This window comes from Balaenoptera ricei, chromosome 8, assembly GCF_028023285.1.
Source record: "Balaenoptera ricei isolate mBalRic1 chromosome 8, mBalRic1.hap2, whole genome shotgun sequence".
Lineage (NCBI taxonomy): Eukaryota > Metazoa > Chordata > Mammalia > Artiodactyla > Balaenopteridae > Balaenoptera > Balaenoptera ricei.
The window spans coordinates 67,305,793-67,328,048 of record NC_082646.1 but is presented as its reverse complement, the minus strand read 5'-3'; the positions used below and the strand labels follow the sequence as shown (position 1 = coordinate 67,328,048).

Genomic DNA, 22,256 nt, shown 5'->3' with positions numbered 1-22,256 from the left:
GAGGGCACAGCAACAATGAGGGAGAAATCATCTTTGTAAGTTCCCGTTTGTGAGCTGACACATCCACCACGGTTTCCCACATCAGTGACTCAAATGCCAAACTTGAGGCCATAGCTAACTTCGTGATAGCACTGGTTTGGGGGCTCCAAACTGCAAACCCAGTGTTTTCAGGAAGTGTCCCTAAATCCAAGTTCATCTCATTATGTGAAAACATGCACACATATACACAACCTTACCCTCCTGTCCTATCAAATCAGACAGCTGAAAATGTATGCTCTTCTGGTAGTTTTTATTTTCTTACTGATTCCATTTTACTAAAACAAACAAAAACCATACAAAACACTTTTAATATATCTTAGAAAATTAGCAAAAAAATTAAGAAAGTTCAGCATATTACATTGTACAATATTTAGGTAAGAATGTTTGAAAATTATAAATATTTTGTTCCCTCTCAACATAGCACATCACAAAAATACATTTTAAAACTTTTTTCATGAATGATTCCTAGAAATGATCATATCCCTATTTATCAAGGAAAAGGTCTGATTAGGACAAGCATTCACGGACACCTGAAATGTTCTGTACAGTAACTACAAAAGTAAAACCAAGGGGTCTGCCGGCACTTGGACAGTTGAAACCATTTTAAATATTAGGAGGAATTCAGTTAGTATCAAAACATCATTCCAAATGGGATTTACTTAGTTCATCTCTGTGCTGCCCTTGACTCATAAGTATCTATCTCAGCCAAAGCATTGTTTGAAAGACTTCTGCCTCCTTGAGATAGCGCCACTGGGGCCAGGATGCCAACCGGTCACACTGCATGAACCTGCACAACCAGAGACATGGACGGCAACCGCTTGGTCAGAGCGAGGACCACATGCGGGAGAAACGCCTTCTCCAGTAGAGCAGCCGTGGTCACAGGCAGTCCACAACAACCGCGGGCCACGGCGAGCAGACTGGCCCATCTAGTTTAGGAACAAGCACTCGGAGGAGGAAGAACAACGGCCCGGCCCGCAGAGGTTCTGATAGCCGGTGAGCTGAGCGCCACCCGCCGCCAGCCACACGCCGCGGGTCGACGAGGGCGCCACTGCGCGGTCCGTGCACGGGCTCCGCCGACAACCTGAGGGAGCTAACGGGGACTTTCAGAAGCTGCAGTTTTCAGAGAAAGGGTAAATAAAGAGCTTGACGATGCTGACTTTTTTTTTTTCTTTTCAGGTAAGCCCTTCTTTACAGGCAGATAGGTAAGAAGGCTTCCTTAGTATACTGACCCCACAGGAGGCGTTGAAAGAAGAGGAGCTAGAAGCAGCAAAGCCAGGTCCTTTTGTCTTTAGCGTAAAGCTTTCCAGTTATACTCAGAACCTACATAACTGACATGACTTCTGCTCACTCCGTGGCCTTCTTTCCTTTCCAGCTCTTCTCTCTCTCTTCAAGTTCTGCCTGGGTGAAAGCTGCAGGGCCCCAGTTAGTGATCAGGTGAGGGTTTTTTGAACCTAAGAGACAAACATGCATTAAACACAGGAAGTCTTATAATCTTCAATTAACATTATCATTTTTCCACAGACAAAAGAGTAACTTTTCTACTTTATTTCTTCTCTGAGGAACATCCCTAAAGGTTATACCAGCCAAAACAACTAGAAGACGTATACAAAAGGGATTAACCAGGCCTTCTTATCTATCAGAGGGCAAGTGATTATTCAAGAGAAATTTACTGTAAACAGCTGGGTTTCTGTATATTTGGGCTGAGGAAGTTTGTTTTTTGGGGTATTTTTTTTTAGCACAATTCAAGTACACAAATAAAACAGAAAAATAAATTGACTAAATATCTGATTACTTCAAAGAGTGTGTTACCTGGCTCTATCAATCGAATTAATCCTTCATGCTGGGCCACTTTGTCCTTCCAGCTCTTGGTCTTGTTAGTTGCCATCTCCAGCTTCTTTTTAACTCCCTGGAACAAAAGCAGATTTTAGACTAGGCAAACACACAGGTAGTTTAAGAGTCAAATAACGATGATTAGGCACTTACTATACACTAGTGGATTATCTCATTAAATCGTCACAGCCATAAGAAGCACGAAATATTATTATCCCATTTTACAGATGTGGAAACTAGGATTCAGAGCAGTTAAGTAACCTGCCCGAGGTCACACAGCGGACCTAATTCGCACTAATTATAGATGAATATATAAGATCCTTGTGTGCCAGTTACGGCTTACTGCCTCTGGGCTCCAAATGCACTCTTCGCTGTCTTGCCTGTGCTGTTAGGCTAACGCTCCCTCGCCAGCTGGCACCACTTAAGCTTCGTTAGTGGAGGGGCTGGCGGGACACTGGAGGAGGCTCCACTGGGCTCTGCTCAGCAGCTCCTGCGGCAAGTGGGACGCCCATAGTGCTCACGCCGGTGGGTTTTAGCGGCACCTCCGCTGTGGGCAGCTTCCACCAGCGCCCCAGAGGGTGGCTTCCCAGTCTCAGCGCCTCGCTGAGCTTTTCTGCCACCCAGTGGGCGAAGGCCATGCCCTCTCCAAGAAGGACTGGATCACAGCACTGGGCTAACGGGGCTCCTCCCCTGGGTGCTCTGCCTCAGCCCTAGAGGCAGGGGCTGCTTCCTATGTCTGCCCTTCCTGCAGCTCAGAGTTTTCTTTGCTGCTCAGGAGGTAATCCCCTGTTAGAGTTAATAGTTGTTTATCTTAAACCTTCCCTGTTCATATTGCCGTGTAGTTTCAGTCTCTTGATGGGACTCCCAACTGTTACGCCCCATCGGCTGTAAAAAAATTCCTGCCTACAGCTAAACACAACTCTTACACCGCTTCTTACAGTAAAGCAAATATCCTGTTGTTTTAAATGTTTAAGAATATTTAAATGCACGTGTTTGCAGGGCTGGGTTTAATGACCTCGTACTGCTCAAGTGCTTGTTTCCGCTCAAGCTCGAGCTGCCGCAGCTGCTCCACGGCTTCCTGGAGCGCCTGCTCCTTGACGGCGCGCTGGTTCTCCAGCTCCTGCTTCTCCGCCTCCGTGGTCCGAATGGCCTGCTGCTGCTCCGAGTGCCATTTCTCCAGCTCGGCCCTCTTGGACGACTCTTCCTCCAGCAACCTGCGATGCAAGCTCGGCGTCAGACCCGCCCGGTCACCGCCCCTGACCCAGCAGATGACGGAGCACGCCAGAGCCGCAGAGAAGCCTGGGGGTCATCTAACCCACCCCTCATTTCACAAGAAGGAAACTAGATTCACAAAGTGGCTAAGGTGACTCATGAGTCCTGCTCCAAGCTCTGTTTCACCCTTTTATGAAAAAAAAAATGACAATAAAAATAACATGAGTTGAAGGCTTAATGGGCCAAGAAGGAAGTGTGTTTTCTCAATTAATCCTCACAATAAACTTAAGTACTATTATTATTCAGTTCAGAGATGAAAAAAGTGAGGCCCAAAGGTTAAGTGACCTGCACTAGGTCATTCACCTGGCAGGCAGGTGGCAGGGCCATGTTTTGAAATTTGCCGGGTTGCTATAACATTAAAACATTTTTTATCTAGCGAAAACCTATCACCAAGGAAAAAGCTGACTAATGAAAGCAAGAGAAGAAGGAGCTGACAACAGGTAGAGTAAGCAGACACCATTCACTACCGAAGCACTGCCTGTCAGGCTCTTCACCTTCATTGCTGCTAACCCTCCACAATTCTGCAAGGTGTTATTATCCCCGCAGCTGAAGTCAAAGGGTTTAAAAGTATGACGCACAGGTAAGTAATGGATTTCAACCCAGGCCTGTGTGACTTCAAAATGTTATCTTTTAATAACAGGCTACCTATCTGAGAATATCCAGCTATGCCGGTATTTAATAAATAAATTAACATGCAGCCCTACCTGTACCCAAAGTGTAGACAATGTGGTTAGATGCCAGCCCAGGACAGGACGCATCTCTACCAGCTTGACCATCAGAATTACGGTAACAAGCCACACGGCAGGCCAGTAACTACTACCTAAGAGCGTTTGCGCTTCTAAAACCGACAACAGCAGAAGTAACGTAACAGACTCTACACAGCCCCTATCTGACTACCCCAATCCCCATCCCCAGTCCCACACCATTGTAAGGATTCCCTCTACAACATCCTACAGGGTGGTTCTCCAGTTCTGTGTGATGGGCCACGCTTCACAAACCGGGTCAGTTTATTTCTGGCAGCCTTGATTCTTATAAAGTTCTTCCTCAGGTAAGATGAGCTCTCCCATCCCCTACCCTGGGTTCCACAAGGGCCAATCTGCACCCTCTGAGACGTCCCTCAGAGTGTGACATCCGCAGTGAACACAACACTGCCAACGTGGGCTGACCAGTGCAGAGTGGACTCACTCAGTGTGTATATATTCCACACCGTCCATGTGCTTTTCTAGGCACAGGGGATACAACAGTGAATGAGACCGGAAGGATTCTTCATCCTAGTGGTGAAAGTCTGGAGGGGAAGGGACATTTGCAGGAGGTTAGGCTGCCCAGCCTGAATCCCCTTCACGTGTCTAGGGATGTCTTGATGGAAGCCACTGACACAAAGGAGCAGAGACAGTGAAGAATTTATCTTTTGGTGGCAGCAACATCTAGTGTCAAGTGATGGCAGGAGCAATGGGGACAACTGACTGACCGACCCACGGTGCCAGTGTCGACATCAGTGGCACTCTCGCTGGGCTCTTGCCGTGGCCTGGTCGGGGCTGCTCAGCCTCCCTTGGTTCCTGCCTGTGTTCAAGGCCTGGCCACCTGCCTTCCTGTGGAATTGGTGAGTTTCTCAAGAACCTTCCAACAAATGCTTTTATTGCTTTAGCTAACCCAAGTTGGTTTCTGTGGTTTACAAACAAGACTCCTGACTAAAGACTTGAACCTTTCTGTGCCTCAGTTTCTTCATTTATAAAAAAGGAATAGGAACTATACCTACCATCAAAGGTTTGCTGATCCATTAAATGTGATAATGCAGGTAAGGTACTTAGAACAGTGCCTACCATGTCATAAGTGCTGAATAAATATCAGCTCCTATTTTTATGGTGGGACTATTACCTCATTTGCTCCGAATACTTCATGAAGGCTGCCTGAGAGTATATGAGGTTTTCGGCAATCAATCATATCAGGGAAGTAAAACCCTGAATCTTTTCAAATGAGCTGCTATTAAGCCAAGTATCCTGGATCCTATACTTGTTCTGTTGATATTTTAAATTATCTTCTTGCTCTAAAACCATCATTCCAGCCTGTCAGCACCTTTTTTGAATGCTTATTTGACATTCTATACATTGCACATCTTCCCCATCTGCAGATGAGCTGAAGGAACAGAAACCAACATACTCCGAGTGACTACCAAATCCAGACGTTACACGAAACTCTTTGCAAGCATCCCCTCCTTTACCCTTCACAACAACCCTACGAGCTTATTGTATAGATAAGGAACTGAAGGCTGCAAGAAATGAACTAACTTTTCTAAAATTACACAGCTAGAAAGTACCAGGGCTGGGAATCAAACCCAGACCTCACTCCAGGGCTCAGCGCCAACCTGCCTTCAAATACATGAAGAGTATTATCGCATGGAAGAGACTGTTGTTCCACATGGCCCCATGAGTAGAACCTGGCTCCATTCGTTCAAAAAAGACTCCCTGGTCCCTTACTGTGTGCCATACACCGTACTAGGCTGCTGGGAATACAGACCTAAGGTACGCTCCTAGGCCTCACAGACACAAAAATTTAGTGGGCGGAAGTTATAATCGGACAGACTATGGCTCCGTCTCACGAACTTTCCAATAATTGAGTTGTCCAAATGTTAAATGAACAGTTTCCTTCCGAGTTCCCATTCAGGAGAGGATAGATAACCTTCAGGATTACACATTAAAAAAAAAAAACCGTCAATTTTAGTGGGGGGGAAAAAAAAAAAACAAGATCCAGATGGCTCAAGTCAAAGTTCTTGTATTTAAACAATTCACTATAAAAAACATCTCTGGGAAGATTTAAGACACTGACAGAAAAGGCACCATCCATTGGAAGAACAATGAGATGCCAAACGTTCCAAGAATGACTTGCTATTGCTTCAAGAAAGGACAGAGGCTAACTAAAAAGCCCTCTAGGGCTTCCCTGGTGGCACAGTGGTTAAGAATCCACCTGCCAAGGCAGGGACACAGGTTCGAGCCCTAGTCCAGGAAGATCCCACATGCCGCGGAGCAACTAAGTCCATGCGCCACAACTACTGAGACTGCGCTCTAGAGACCACAAGCCACAACTACTGAGCCCGCGTGCCACAACTACTGAAGGCCACGCGCCTAGAACCCGTGCTCCGCAACAAGAGAAGCCATTGCAAGGAGAAGCCCACGTACCGCAACGAAGAGTAGCCCCCACTCACCACAACTAGAGAAAGCCCACACGCAGCCAAAAATAAAAATAAATTTTTAAAAAAAAGGCCCTGTATATACACCCTCAGCCTAAGATCATGTTACAGTTCATTAGTACCAGACTTAAATGTTTCTATCTCAACTCCACGATGACCTCCCTTGATTTCCTACCCAGAAAGGCCTACCCTGAGGAGTGGGAGCAAGGAGAAAGCCCCCTTTGCCAATCTGACAAAATGTCCCTCTGAATCAGGCCCAGCCTCCTGTGACTTTGGGAAAGAGATGGACTCGCCTCACTTAAAAATGACCACTAGAGGGCGCGAATCTGTCCACTTCAAGTTCCAAAAACTAAGGTAAAAGAAAAACAATTTAGAGCAGTAAAATTCATAAAATGGCCTTACATACCCCAAGAAAAAGTAGTTAGTTTTTGTGCAGTAATTTCAGCTTATTGGAGCAGAGCTGTATGTAGTAGTTATGTTTGCATTTAAAAGGTTGAAACCATTTTGCCATTTACTTAAATCAGAGCGTACAAAATAATCAGCCAGAGCTTTTTTTTTTTTTTGGCCGCATTGCACAGCATGCGGGGATCTTAGTTCCCCGACCAGGGATCGAACCCGTGCCCCCTGCGGTGGAAGCGCGGAGTCCTAACCACTGGACCGCCAGGGAAGTCCCTAGCCAGAGCTTTTTCAATAACAATACTCATGCCTGGGCTCCTATCCACAGATATTCTGATTTAGTAAATTTGTGACAGGCCCTACATGAGTATTTTTTAAAAGCTTTATAGGCGATGATGATATTTACCACTGGTTTAAAACTACTGGCATCCATTATCCAAAACTGTCTTATTCAAAACATCACTCATTCTATAAACATGAAATAACTAATACTTTAATAAATTTCTAGAGTTATCTGGTTCCCTTTATGATCTAATCTCTGCCGTGTCATAATTAACCTCCCTCAAAGCTTCAGAGAAGTAAATATATATAACGTATCCCACCTGTGAATTCTCTGCACGAGGCGATCTATAAACTCCTGACACATCACAAATGAGGAGGAGGTTCAGAAACGTCTAATGTCCCTTAGAACGTCGTCTCTCTTTGCAAGTCACGTGGGCCCAAACCTTCCCATGCAGTGGATGGTGTGCTAACATCACTGCCCAATGACAACTGGGTGGTGGTTCCCATCCCCTGGTTAACACCATGGTGAACACACACTTGTGGGACCCATACATGCCGGGCAATGTGCTAGGCATTTAATTTTCTGTTTAGAAGATAATTTTTTCCTTAACAGAATCAAACTTTTCAAAACCTAATTCACTTATTTTTGACGTCATTTTTGGCAACGCACATAACGAAGAAACCTCCTTCTTTCTCTCCTCCTGAAGATTAAAAGAACACCTGTTGCTGCTCCACGCGTGGCGTGGCAGCCATGGGAAACGTGCCCCAGCTCACCCCACAAGTGCTGCTAAAACAGGGCCGTAGCTTAAAGCACAAGCTATGCCTGCACTGGCCAGCTGAAGTTTTTAGCGCTGCATCCCCTGACATGGCATCTTAAAGAAAGCAAATGGGGAAGCAAGTTAGAAACTGGGAGAGGGTAGCTGAGGCCTGTCTTTAGCCCTGGAAGCAAGGGTCTCCCGGCGGCCCAGACTGGGAATAAACAGCCCAGCCAGCCAAGCCTCCAGGGTCTCTCCAATCTGTCAGAGACCCCTCCCTCTCCAGCAGAGTTAGTCATTCCTAGAAAGTGTATGAGGAGTCCAGGCAAAGCACATAAAGCACAGAGGATGAGGCGATCGGCACCTGGCCTGAAGCTTCCGCACAGTCTCTTCATCTTGCCGGGCCTGCCTCTCATCCTCGAGAGCCTCCTGCAGCTTTAGGTACATGTCTTCCAGCTCCCGGACCCGCTGCAAATACTGTTCCAGTTCAGAGGACTTCTGGGCAACCTGTTCTTCCATCTGCTGCCTGATCTGACGGTATAAAAGAGTCGTGTTTAAACTCAGGTTGACTTCGCCCTCAGGGAAAGCCTCCCGCTCCACCACCACCCTGAGTGAAGCCGCAGCACGGCCCACAGCCGCAGCCCATCAGGGTGGGCAGGGCCCCGTCCTTCACTCCCCGAAGACCGAGGAAGCAAGAGCACCACACCCAACGCCAAGACCCAAGAACACAACCGAAGAGCCTGGGTACACAAACTACACCCTAAACGCTGTTCTCCTGCCCTGGTATGTTTCTCATCCCTTTCACTCCACATTTCAGACTCAAGAAAAAAATATTTCCCTGTATAATTTCTCTTTAAACTCCTTTCTGTCTTAAAATCACCACCTTTCTACCAAGAGTCTCCTCTAAAGGGAATGAACCTTTCCCCAGTCAGAACAGCCAAAGGGTTAAAATAAGGCGCAAAGGAAAGACTGGCCTGCAGTGAGCCCTTCTGCACTTACCTGGCTGTCCAGCACCCCCCCCCCCCCCCCCCCCCCGTCCTTTCTCCCGCCCTAGGGCACCTCCTGCCCCGGGGGACCTCAAGCACTTAATTAGTGTTCTAACACGTTTATGGTTTCTCCATTCTAGCTTAAAGAGCTTTGAATCTCTGCCTTATAAGTTAAAAGACAAGGACATCCTAAATGCAATAACATACACATTAGCATACGTCTCTGCAGTTTATAACTTTTACTTGCATTAGCTTAGTTCACCCTCATAAGGGTCATGAAGGATCATATGACTATCCCCCTAATTTGAAAAAGAGAAACGAGTTATTCATCAGCAGGAGCAGAGGGCACGAACCCAGATCTTCTGGCCGCGAGGGCAGCGCCCCCCACGTCACACGTGCCTTCTTCTCGCGACACAAACATGTCCACTTCAAGTCTGAGCAACAAAAAGGTGCTAAAGGAAATGCCACAGCGCCTATTTAATAGGCCCTGGGCCCAGCCCTCTCCCACACACTGCAACTCATGTGAGGAGACCTGTGTTCCAATTAACCAGCTCGCTGCCTGAAGCGACCTGGACCTTGGGTCTCTTGGGGATGAGAACCTCTAACCAGATGATGAGTCAGAGCTGCCAAGAGCGGCAGACCAGCATTCATGTGTTCTCCTGACTTCAGAACCCCCACTTTGCTCATGACAGAGGTGCAACGTCATGGAACTTATGCTTACTTTTTCCGTAGCTATTTATTTTCCAAGCCAAGACTCTGAAGGATGAAAGGGATGCTATTAATAACTGTACCAGGATGGCAGGGACTGTCGCAGGCAAACCAGGAACTTTAGTCCTCCTACCCACAGTACTTATCATCCCATTCCATAAATTTCTACCAGGGGGTCTTGAGTGCAAGCTTTACCTTTATATCCTTGGCATGGCGCCTGGCATATAGAAGGTGCTCAATAAACCGATAATGAATGAATAACAAACATGTAGCTTCCCCAGGAGCCCACTGCAAGTCAGCAGCAGAGCCAAGCTGGCAAGATGATCTCACTCTAGCCTCCCAGCTCTTCACCCTCCACCAACCCAGGCTGGCCTTTGCCCCTCTGCCGACCGGGGCTGGCTCTGTGAGTTAAGGCCGCGGCACCTCTGGGCATGTGGTACTCACAAGCTTCTCCCGCTCCAGCTCCGTGCTGAACCTGGCCTGTAGTTCCACTTGAGTCTGAAGGCGCTTCTTTTCTTCTTCTGCTGCCCGAGATGCTGCTTCTTCCAGTTTCTACCCCAAAACCCATCCACAGAAAAGCAGGGAATATTACAATGGAAGTGCATTTGGAGAGAAATGATCACACTTAAACATTATGGAGGAAGTCAAACAGTCTCAGTGTTCAATAAAGACAGAATAAAACTTGTAGATCCACTGGAATTCCATTCCAACAATTTTCCCAGTCAACATACAAAACAAATTAGGTAAATGAATGATTCCTAATAACTCTGAACAACATTTTGCCAAGAAAATTTTAGTACAGTCATTAAGTTAAATTCACTTGCAAATGCATTCATGAGGTTCGAATCTATTTCTTGAGCTTGTCCTATACAGTTTTGTCATCTTAACATTATTCCTTAAAACTTTACCAGAGCTCAACTTCCCAAAGGGTGCATGAGGAACTCCACAGACCCTTTCCCTGGCAAAACAACATTTAGAAGAAAAGCAAAAACAACCATTTAAAGTCTCTGGGAATTATCCTAAAGGCATACAGCAAACGGAGAACACTTATCCAAGAAAATCAACTAAATCTCAGCAAGAATAGTGAAAGTCTACGGCATGTGAGCCACGGTGCGGCCCCCTCTCTGCCTACTGCTCCCCCGGCCATGGCAGCGGAAGGAGGCTCTACCCCATGGCCATGGAACCAAGAACACAAGGCTCCCTCTCTCCTCAGTTTCCAATCTAGGGCTAAGGTATCTCACAGGAGGGTGCAGACAAAAAAATGTTGCTTGCCATTCCAATAAACAAAGAATATTGCCCACCATCAAGCCATCAGCCACTGCAGCTGTCCCAGCAGTGCACCCTGAGAGGAATTCAGGATGGAGGAAAACAGGATACTGGCCCTAGATAGTTAAGATGCATATCTAAGGAATAGTTTTAATGAGCTCAGATTTGCATCTTCCCATATATTGAAAAGCACTAAAGTCATTAACTTGAAATATCTGTTTTTTGTGATTAGCAGTAACTACATGTTTTGTTTTGTTTTTTTCAACAAAAACTCCTATGTATCCTGGCTCCCCGCTTACCTCTTTGGAACAGTTCCTCAGAGCTGAGAAGCTTTCTCCCGGGCTGGCTAGAGTCCTCAGCAAAGTTCCCGAATAAAACGTAACTCTCAGATTTTAGGCTGTGTGTTTTTTTTCAGTCGACGAGACCAACAAACTAAACCACAGGCCAGCTAGAAGTCTGACAGGGGAAGCCAGGGGAAGACAGCAAAGAGCCCCCGTGTAGTAGGAACAAGTCTCAAAGACAGGCCTCAAAAACTACATGTGGGCCAGAATTTAAATATCAGACTGTGGGGCAAGGTAGGTCCCAGGGCATTGTTGAAAACAACAGAGCAATCACTGTGAGATGAACAACTGCAGGTGATACCAACAGAGGCAGCCGGCTTAACAGAGAGCTGAGAGACTAACAGAGATCAGAAATGGAGACAAAGAGCTCTGCTGCCACATACAAAAATAAGCTCAAAATAGATTAAAGACCTAAATGTAAGACCAGATACTATAAAACTCCTAGAGGAAAACACAGGCAGAATACTCTTTGACATAAATCACAGCAATTTTTTTTTAATCTATCTCCTAAAGTAAAAGAAATAAAAGCAAAAAGAAACAAATGGGACCTAATTAAACTTTAAAGCTTTTGCACAACAAAGGAAGCCATTGACAAAGCGAAAAGACAACTTACCAAATGGGAGAAAATATTTGCAAATGATATGACCAATAAGGGACTAATATCTAACATATATAAACAGCTCATACAACTCAAGATCAAAAAAACAAACAACCCAGGGCTTCCCTGGTGGCGCAGTGGTTAAGAATCTGCCTGTCAATGCAGGGGACACGGGTTCGAGCCCTGGTCTGGGAAGATCCCACATGCCGCGGAGCAGCTGGGCCCGTGAGCCACAATTACTGAGCCTGCGTGTCTGGAGCCTGTGCTCCGCAACGGGAGAGGCCGCGACAGTGAGAGGCCCGCGCACCGCGATGAAGAGTGGCCCCCACTTGCTGCAACTGGAGAAAGCCCTCGCACAGAAATGAAGACCCAACACAGCCAAAAATAAATATAAATAAATAAATAAATAAATAAATAAATAAATAAATAAAAGAAACCCAAAACCTTGTACACTGTTGGTGGGAATGTAAACTGGTACAGCCACTGTGGAAAACTGTATGGAGGTTCCTCAAAAAACTAAAAAGCAGAACTACCATATGACCCAGCAATTCTACTCCTAGGTTTTTTGGGTTTTAATATTTATTTATTTATTTGGCTGTGTCAGGTCTTAGTTGTGGCACACAGGATCCTTGTTGCAGCATGCAGGGTCTTTTCGTTGCGGCACGTGGGCTTCTCTCTAGTTGTGGCATGTGGGCTGCAGAGCACGCAGGCTCAGTAGCTGCAGTGCATGGGCTCTCTAGTTGTGGCAAATGGGCTTAGTTGCCCTGCAGCATGTGGGAGCTTAGTTCCCTGACCAAGGATCGAACCCGTGTCCCCTTCATTGGAAGGTGGATTCTTAACCACTGGACCACCAGGGAAGTCCCCACTCCTGGGTTTATATCCGAGAAAAACAAAAGCACTGATCTGAAAAGATACATGCATCCCAATGTTCACAGCAGCATTATTTACAACTGTCAAGATACGTAAGCAATCTAAGTGTCTATCAACAGATGAATGAATAAAAAATAGATGTGGTGAATACATATCTACAATGGAATACTACTTAGCCATAAAAAATAATTAAATTCTGCCATTTGCAGCAACATGGATGGACTTGGAAGGCATTATGCTAAGTGAAATAAGTCAGACAGAGAAAGACAAATACGGTATGATATCACTTATATGTGGAATCTAAAACATACAACAAACTAGTGAATATAACAAGAAAGAAGCAGGCTCACAGATATAGAGAATAAACTAGTGGTTACAGGGGGAGGGCAAGATAGGGGTAGGGAAAGTGGGAGGTACAAACTGTTGAGTGTAAGATAGGCTTAAGGATGTATTCTACAACATGGGGAATATAGCCAGTATTTTGTAATAACTGTAAATGGAGTGTAACCTTTAAAAATTGTATAAAACAAAAGAATGCCAAAAAAAGCCCTGCTGACACCTCGGTCACCCCAGGACACTGTGTACACGCCCAAGGTTGTGCTTTGGAGGAGGACAGTCAGAGGCTGCACACCATGAGGCAAACAGACTTCACTGAAATAATCCAGCCAAATCATGAAACAAATAAATGAGCAAACAACAATAACAAGCCTTTGGGGGAGAGGCGAAAGCCATATCTAGAGTTGCTATAATGTATTATCTAAAACATCCAGTTTTCAACAAAAAATTATGAGATGTGGAAAGAAAGAGAAAAGTGTGACTCATACGCAGGGGAAAAAAGCAGGCAACAGAAACTGACTTTGAAGGGGCCCAGATACTGGATTTAGCAAAGACTTCAAAGAAGTTATTATATGTTCAAAGAACTAAGGAAACCATGCTTAAGGAAGTCATAGATGATATGATATCCCATCAAACAGACAACATCAATAAAGAGACAGAAATTATAAAAAAGGACCAAATGGAAATTCTGGAGTTGAAAAGTACAATAACTGAAATGAAAAATTCACTAGAGGTTCTCACACATACATTTGGGCTGTAGGAAGAATCTATCAAAGATAGATTGATAGAAATTATGCAATTTGAAGAACAGAGAAGAAAACAGCATCAGAGAAATGTGAGACACCCATTAAGTACACCAACATTCACATAACAGGAGTATCTGAAGGATAGGAAAGAGAGAAAGGAGAAGGAAAAATATTGGAAGAAATAGTGACTGAAAACTTTCCCAATTTGATGGTAAATATTAACCTACACATCCAATAAGTTCAACGAACTCTAAGATAAATACGAAGAGTTTAACACATACCTCATATCATACAGACATACACATCATAGTAAAACGGTGGAAAACCAAATACAAAAAGAAAATCTTGAAAGCAACAAGAGAAAAACGATTCATCACACACCAGAAAACACCAGTAAGATAGACAACCAACTTCAGAAACAGAGGAAGTCAGCACAGAGTGTGGCATTTCTAGGGGTTGCAAAGGGAGAACCCCGCCAGGAATTTGGGGCCTTAAACTATGCCACATCCCAGGGCATAGGTGCTGCAAAGGAGGACACAAAAGGATGCTTGAGCTTGTGGTTAGCAGGTGCTCAGTGATTCAAGGCAGACAGGATCAACCCAAAGGTGCCCCAAATAAAGACCATGACCACACACTGGGGACTCAGCACCATACGCAAAATTGTGATATACACAACCGAGGGAGAAAGTTTCCCAATGAATATCAACTATCTCATACAGCCTGTGGTACTTGACCTCCTAGCCCTGAGATGGAAAGAGAAGCTGACCCAGACTGTATCTTTGACTCCAAACAATAAGTAAAACCGCACAATTCTAACACTAAGGGTCTTCCAAGATCCTCATGAGTGAAGACGGGAGCTAAGGGGGAAAACCTAAAAAAGCAATAGGTCCTGTCCAGTTCACCAAAAGTGACCTTGACATCCTTAGGGGAATACAATTTCTCATCTTTCTCTGACAAAATTCAACTGTGCTCATTGTTCTTATAAATGTTCTTTTCTGGTCAATGAAATGTCCCTGCTACCCTGAGACCCTCATACTTTCAAGGGCTGGGTAAACCAGGGCGTCTCACTCGGTGGTCTAGATATACTTCCTGCGAGCACAGTTCACAAAAAAAAATCTCTCTACGGTTGCATTAACCTAGTCTTGGTAGAACCAAAGCTCTACCAAGTAAGTAAGGTCGCTGTGGCTTCTGCAGTGAAATGAAAGCCCGCCCCCAGCCCAGCGTCCACTCCCACCTTCCTCACGGTCTCCAGCTCCTGCTGCTTGTTTTCATTTGCCACCTGGAGCTCCTTCATCTGTCGCTCCAGCTCCTCCTGCTCAGCCAGCAGCTTCTTCCGGAGTTCTTTCCGACGCTGGCGGGCTTCTTTGTGTGGTGGGGGGCTGCCCAGCTTCAGCAGATGGATGGTAGAATGGATGGCTGTGAAAGGCATGGGAGAAAAAACAGGGAATACCCTTTATTCTTTGTAAGCCTAACATGTAAATGGCATAGTGGGAATAAAACCAGAGACCCAGGATAATTCTGATCCTGCCACTGAGCAGTGGTGTGACTGTGAGCAAGTCACAGAACCTTTTACAGCATGTGTTTCTCATCTCTAACATGAGAGAGATGATCTCTGAAGTCCCTTCCAGCTCCAAAGTTCCGTAACTGCCTATCTGTGCTTAAACAGATCTTGATTTGGGAATATCACACACATTTGAGGAAATCCCAACACTTCCAACTCCCTTTCCTATACTTCCCAAAAGGCCAAGTAAGAACAAGACATAGCAAGGGCTGAGATATAAAGTTCCTGGTGTCTGATTTGCTACCTGCTATATTTAGTCTGCCCCTCATCTACACCTTATGAAACCATCTCCCTATATACTCCCTTCCCGAGGTGATAATAGCAGCTACCATTTATTGAATATTTGCTATATATACACCCTTTACATGCATTATATAATTTTTACGTGAAATCTGATTTCTTTCCTGATTGTTTCAATTATTTAAAGAGCTAATACTTTCACATTGTTCAAACCCAAAAGCATGAAAGGACATAGATGAAGTCTCCCTCCTACTCCTATCCCACAGTACTGAGTTCTCCACTCCACTAGCAACTAATGCTAACAGTTTCTGTGCATCTTTCCTGAGATACTTTATATACAAATAAACATGTATATACGTTCTCCATCTTCTGTTGACACAAATGTTGGCATAACACACTCTTCAGAGCCTTGGAGAGCTTTCCATATCAGTACATACTGCACAGTACTGCACAATTCTCCGCTGTGTAGCTGTACCATAATCTGTTCAACCACTCCCCAATTAATGGACATTTAAGTTGTTTGCAATCTGTCACAAACATTTCTGCAATGATGTGTCATTTTTTAAATGTGCAACTATATCTTCATTATCTAATTATGAACCCTCACAACAACCTGAGAGGTCGATACTATTATTTGCCCCATTCCACAGAAGAAGAAAGCTGCTACAGAATTCCTAACTCAACCCCAGAAGCCCAGGAGAGAGGATTCAAACCCAGGTACACTTGCCTCAAACTCTTAAACTACATCAAAATGACCATAACTTTCAATAAAACAATTTTACCTATGTTCAAGAATATAACATTCAGAATCCTCTTTCATGATTAAAAATAAAATCTCATAAATAGTGCTTCATTCTTTACTAATTTTGGAGTAATACTTTAGTTTGAAAGTTATTAAATCAGAAGTTTGCGTTCTTGAGATAATTATTTGAAACTAGTGATTTCTTGTGAAAGTAACAGATCTTGAAAATTACCTGAAGTATTCAAAAGCTATTGCACAATTCCTTTTTTGTTTTACACATTACTAAATACTCAAAATGGCTACTTTAAAATTCTTTACAGTCCTTAAAAGGAGAAATTCCATGTTCTTTAAATAGTAAGAGTAAAAAAACCTAAAATGTCTAGTTTATAACTTTCCCACAGATTCATCAGGCAAATGAAATTGATGAAAATTTTGGGAACTCCTCTCAATTTGTTTTTCTTCTAGCTACTGCTTCACATAGAAATAACTATAGACAATGAGGAAACAATGCCGAGTATCTTTAATGAGATCCAAAGCTGAAAGAGCTCTCAAGTTATGACAAGTAATAAAAATTACCTTACCCTGAATCCACTCTTGTTTCTTCTTCTTATCTGAAGCACTGATTTCAAAGGTCTTATCAAAACATTTTATGAGAAAAAGGCATTTCTTTCCATCTTTGTCAGGCAAGGACTAAGACAGAAAGCAAAATTAGTCTTTAAAATCTTATTTTCAAGTATTTAGATTAAATTCAATCTTAATTGTTTATATAAGAAGTACCTATAAATGAATATTACTGATTTACTAATGCTGCCCCCTAGGCAACAGTACTTATGGTAAAAATGACCCTGGATTAGTGTACTACACCTAGACGGGGAGAACCAACACCACCTGATGGGCCATGCTTTGGGCTTTCCTGAGCACAGCAACCCTTGTACCTTAGCACATCTCTTACAGGAACCCTGGAAGATATACCCATGGACTGTTCCAATAGGTCTTGACTCCTATGGGATATGAGGCTTCTAACCCAGGGTGATTCCCACACCCTCCAGATGTGTCTCTCCCTTCCTTGCACCAGGGGTATTGTTGCTGGCAGGCTGTGGTTCTTGTCCTATATCCTTATAAGTAGACTGGTATGGCCTGTGGTAATCTTGTGAGTCTCCATGTTTACTTGAATCTAAGAAGACCCCTTACTGGGTACTGCACACCCTAAGACATTAATACATACCATTTCATCCATCAAAACACATTATCGTTTATGAATGAGATCTTAGGTATTTTAAATGTTCTTCAACAAATACAGATGTGGCAACAGTTCAGCTATAAATTAAAAACTCAAAACTTTATGTTCTTGAGGACTTCACTTCTTTACCGAATTAGCAGCTGTGACTAAAGTATTCTGAAAGTCACCCTAAGTATTCCAAGGCAATGCTCGCATCTTCTTTTGGTTTATTTGTTGCACTCAAAATGGCCCAGGTTTTCTGATATATTCATGATTTCAAACACTTTCTTACTGAATTTTTTTTTTGCTTTATTTTCTTATTTATGACTCCATTTTATTCAAGAAATGATCCCTTAAATGTACAAACGAGATTTAATCCCTATATTTTATTCTCGAGTATAAGAAAATAAATTCACATTAGAAAAAAAATTTTGTCAGGTATCTAATTTTTTGGTTCAGAAACTATGGCTACTGTATGCCTATATTATTTTGGAAATGTAAATTTTAAGATTATTTTTAAGGCTCTGGAGTCTAGAAGAAGGAAGGTAAACTACTTGAACAGCAGGGGGCAGCACTGGAAAGAGGTAAGCGTTGACTCTTACCTCCACACAGCAGTTCTCATCCAAGAGAATGTCTCCTTTCTTATCTTTCAGATCCTCACTCACATAGTAAGAAATTATGTTGGGTTTTAGTACAAACCAGCGTTCAGTCCAGTTTTTCCGTCTATGGCCTTTTTTCATCATGTAACCCTATGAAAGATTAAATCTGATATAAACTCCTGTCCTTTTATTTATAAGAGCTGATACCTCTTCCTTGATATTCTTGCCTACTCCATTATCTGATGTGTGGCCTTGAATACATGAATATCGAAGGTTCTTGCCCTTTGTGGATCATGAACCCTTTGAAGAGCTACAAAGGCAGGGCACTATACCCAGTCAAATTCATGCAAGCATGTGCAGATAAAAGTTTACGTAGAATTTTAGACACTCAGAGATACCTCCTCCCCCCACCCAAACCCCCCAACCTCGCCAAAAGCTATATGCAGATAAGAGACTGCAGGACCCCTGATGTTAACAGCATTGTGGGGTTTCTTTTTTTAATACCTTATCTTTTAGGGATGCCTACTGAAATATTTATAGATAAAACGAAATGTCTGGATTTATGTCAAGATAAGACAGGAGAGGTCAAAGTAGGCGGGGAGGATTAACCAGGTATCAGTGATTCCTGGGGCTGGGTGATGGGTATACGAGAGAGTTCATTATACTATTCTATCTGTTCCCTTTAAAACAGAAAACACAAACACATGCACACACGCACACACACAGCGATTCTGAGATTCTCAGTAAATCTAGACCTAGACCTCACAGTGATTCTCAGTAAATCTAGACCTCCATCAATGAAAATGCTAAAAGCTATCAGTCAACTTGGCCAAGCATATCTTCTCAGCCAGTCACCCTCTGGCACCAAAGTACCTCTCTACCTGACCTCTCACGATTCTGGAGAATGAACTCTGCTCCAAAGGAGCAGCAAAAGAACTGGACCAGTAGTTAGGCTACTGGCTTCTAAGTGTAGCTTCTATGCTCACACTTACTAGCCCTGTGCTTCCTTCCCATATATCAGCATCAAAGATGTGTGATTAAAAATTTTACTTCAGCAAAACTGTACACTTATTATAGGCCAAAATGCTTCAGGACTATTCAAGAATAACTCACATTTTAAATAGTAAATCTATAGGTGCTGATAGCTTGTGGTAGACTATACACATTGTTAAATATATGATAATATCTTGGCTGTATCATTTGATTATTACACTAAGTTCTAATCATATTACTTGTTCAGTTTGCTAATCCTTGAACATTTAAGCCAAAGCTATCTCATACTGCAATTCATCTGTAGTTCTATATTCTGCCATCCTAATCTGTCTGGAAATTCTCTTCAGACAGAGACCAAGTCTCATAACTCTTTGCAGCACCAAAAACTTACACAAATTAAGCCTCAATTAATTGTTTTGATGGGCTCCATTTGAAGAAAAGAGCAAAAACAGTATCACCTAACACAGCAAAGAAAGGACCAATGTAAGGAAATCCCAAATCAGAGCTATTATTCAATGTAATAATGTAAGAAATCTAATCTAATCCACTAAAAATATATAAATTCTACTTAATAAGCATTAAGCCTCCCATATGTATATCAGATGCTATGCAGGTGCTGAGAAAACAAACCTTATAATCTAATATGGTAAACAAAACTTTACTATATAAAGGTATTTTTTCCCAAAAGTGAGAATATTTTTATGATTTTACAAAAATAATACATATCATATATATAAAGAGAGATCAACATGTATAAACATATATAATAGTAAGTCCAATAATAAGAACAGAACAAAGAATAAAATAAAATTCACAGACATCCCACAATCCAGCAGCAATCACTTTTAACATTTTGGCACTCATCCTTCCAGACAGCTCTACAAACACAAGTCACACTGCATGAAAGGGATGACAAGACACCTACTGTTCAACAACCTGTTTTTTTCACTGAACAATATGCCATGGGCTCTTTCAGATGAATAAGTATGGATGTACACGTGACATAAAAGTACTTTAAAAATGTTTAGAAATGTGATCATTTAAACAGTTCTTCCAAAATAGTAACTTCCCAATGCTTAACTGTAATTCTTTACAATGAAAGCCTAACACAAGACCGGGAAAATAAGAAACTTTATTCCTGTTCTAAATCAGTGTAAAAGTATAAGTGACTTAGACTCATCTTTGTGATGCAAATTTGTTTTATTTCAAACATGTCAAATTCTAAAGGTGAGGAGAAATAGTGTTATAGGACTCTTACCTGTTTCAGCACATCTAATATAAGCTCATTAAAGACCTCGTTAATTGCCATGGACACTGTCTGCCGATCCATGCCTTTGCTAAACTGTCCATTTCCAATAAGCTCAATCAGTTCCCACACGGAAAGGCCATCTTTACTGTCATCAAAGTTGATTTTATAATTTTCAAATTCTTCTTGTTGCCAACCTCCTCCCATAGCTTCTGTAAGTTTCTTAAGCAGGTATTCAATCTATATAAAGAATTTTTAAAACATTATTTCATAGCAAAAAAATAACTTTTAAACTTAGGTATGTACCTGTGTTACTTACACTGAAAGGTCAATTTAGGAAATATTCTTTTATAGTTCCAAAAGTGTATCTTTCAAGAATCATGATACTACCAGGGAGAAGGGTATGGATAAAATGCCATTGATTCTATATTAAACTAGAATAAGTAATCAGAAACTGGAACCTTTAAGAGTATAGTATATTTGCATACAGAACTAAAGCAAACTGCACACATACTATCATACACAAACTAATTGATGTGATCTGATTACTCTGTTGGATTTCAATATATCAGAATATTAATTTTACTGAACAATAAGCATCTCAAAGTATGTAAAAGTTAGTCACCAATTTATTAATTTTCCACATGAGCCAATTATTTGAAATTAATGCTGCTGCTTCTCATTAGCATGCTGACAATGTTGTAAACAATGGTGAATTCCTAGCCTGGGCCAGAAAAGTCTATTAAATGCCAAAACACATAGCTTTGTATAGAAAAACAGTAGAAAATACTGCACGCGTCCTTCCAGACAGCTCTACACACACACACACACATCACTTTGCATGAAAGGGATTACAAGACACCTGCTGTCCAACAGCCTGTTTTTTTCAGATGAATGAGTATGGATGTACACGTGACATGAAAGTACTTTAAAAGTGTAAATGAAATAGTAACAGTTGAACAAAACAGTGATGCAATAATACTGAATGAGAATTGATCTCTCTTATCTTCTGGAAAGCCTGCGTATCCTACAGTGCTCTCTCAAACTCAACATGTCCAAAAATGAATGAATCATCTCTACCTTTCAAATGGCTTCTCCTCCAATTATGGATTTCAGTTGGGAACAACACCATTCACCCATGCCAGGACCCTTTTCCCCACTCCCTTACATCAAATCAGTGACAAAATCCTACTGTTTTCACCTCCCTTCTTTAAACCCTGCCTAGCTCCCTATCACCTCAAAGATAAAGGCCAAGCTCCTCTGTGTCCCCTGTGATCACCCCTGCCTACTGTCTCTAACATATTTCCTGCCATGCCCTACTGCAGATTTTACACTCCACCAATAACCACCGTCAACACAGATCCCAAGCATGTTCTGTAAAGGGCTAGCTTGTAAACATTTAAGACTTTCTACATCTCTGGTATATGTTCTTCTTTGTTCAGGTTTTTTTTTTTTTTTTTAACAACCTTTAAAAATGTAAAAACTATCTTAGCACATGGGCTATACAAAAACAGGCTATGTGGGCTGAATTCACCCAGCAAGCTGTAGTTTGCCAACACCTGCTATAGATTATAAGTAGTCTACCCATTTAACACATTTTTTTATGCTTCTATGCCTTGCCCCATGCTGTCCTATCTAGATTACCTTTCCCCATTTCTCTACCCAGCTAACTGGTATCTGTTCAAATCCTACATTGTCTATAATATTCCCAACTCAAAATAGTCCAAAATGTGGACCAGCAGCATCAGCATCACCTGGAAGCCTGTTGGAAATGAAGAATCTCATACCGCACCGAAGACCCCAAAATCAGAACCTGCATTTTAACAAGAACCCCCAGTACTTCCATATGCACATTAAAGTTTCAGAAGCACTGCTCTGGTAAAACTGCTCTGACCCAGGTCAGGTGTTCCTCTTCTGTGCCACTGCACTCAGCATACTGTATTGAAATTATCTCTATACTCCTACGCTGCCCCCTGTAGATTTTCTGAAATCCTTGTAGGAGGGACAATGTCCCACTCATCTTTGGATCTCTAGAACTCAGAATCAT

The 22,256-nt window shown here is 42.6% G+C and overlaps 1 protein-coding gene across 1 annotated transcript in view; it reads right to left on the bottom strand.

Moving 5' to 3' along the window:
- Positions 1 to 273: 273 nt before the first annotated feature.
- Positions 274 to 22,256, bottom strand: part of SWAP70 (switching B cell complex subunit SWAP70) — a 78,482-nt gene continuing 56,499 nt past the window's right edge. Inside the window, exons 4-12 of the mRNA XM_059931107.1 lie at positions 20,222 to 20,449; positions 17,974 to 18,120; positions 16,734 to 16,842; positions 14,844 to 15,025; positions 9,897 to 10,004; positions 8,123 to 8,289; positions 2,885 to 3,083; positions 1,849 to 1,945; positions 274 to 1,490 (exon numbers count right to left, since the gene is read on the bottom strand). Coding sequence (XP_059787090.1) covers positions 1,384 to 1,490; positions 1,849 to 1,945; positions 2,885 to 3,083; positions 8,123 to 8,289; positions 9,897 to 10,004; positions 14,844 to 15,025; positions 16,734 to 16,842; positions 17,974 to 18,120; positions 20,222 to 20,449 — 1,344 coding nt within the window. The 3' untranslated portion in view covers positions 274 to 1,383. The remainder of the gene's footprint in view (positions 1,491 to 1,848; positions 1,946 to 2,884; positions 3,084 to 8,122; positions 8,290 to 9,896; positions 10,005 to 14,843; positions 15,026 to 16,733; positions 16,843 to 17,973; positions 18,121 to 20,221; positions 20,450 to 22,256) is intronic.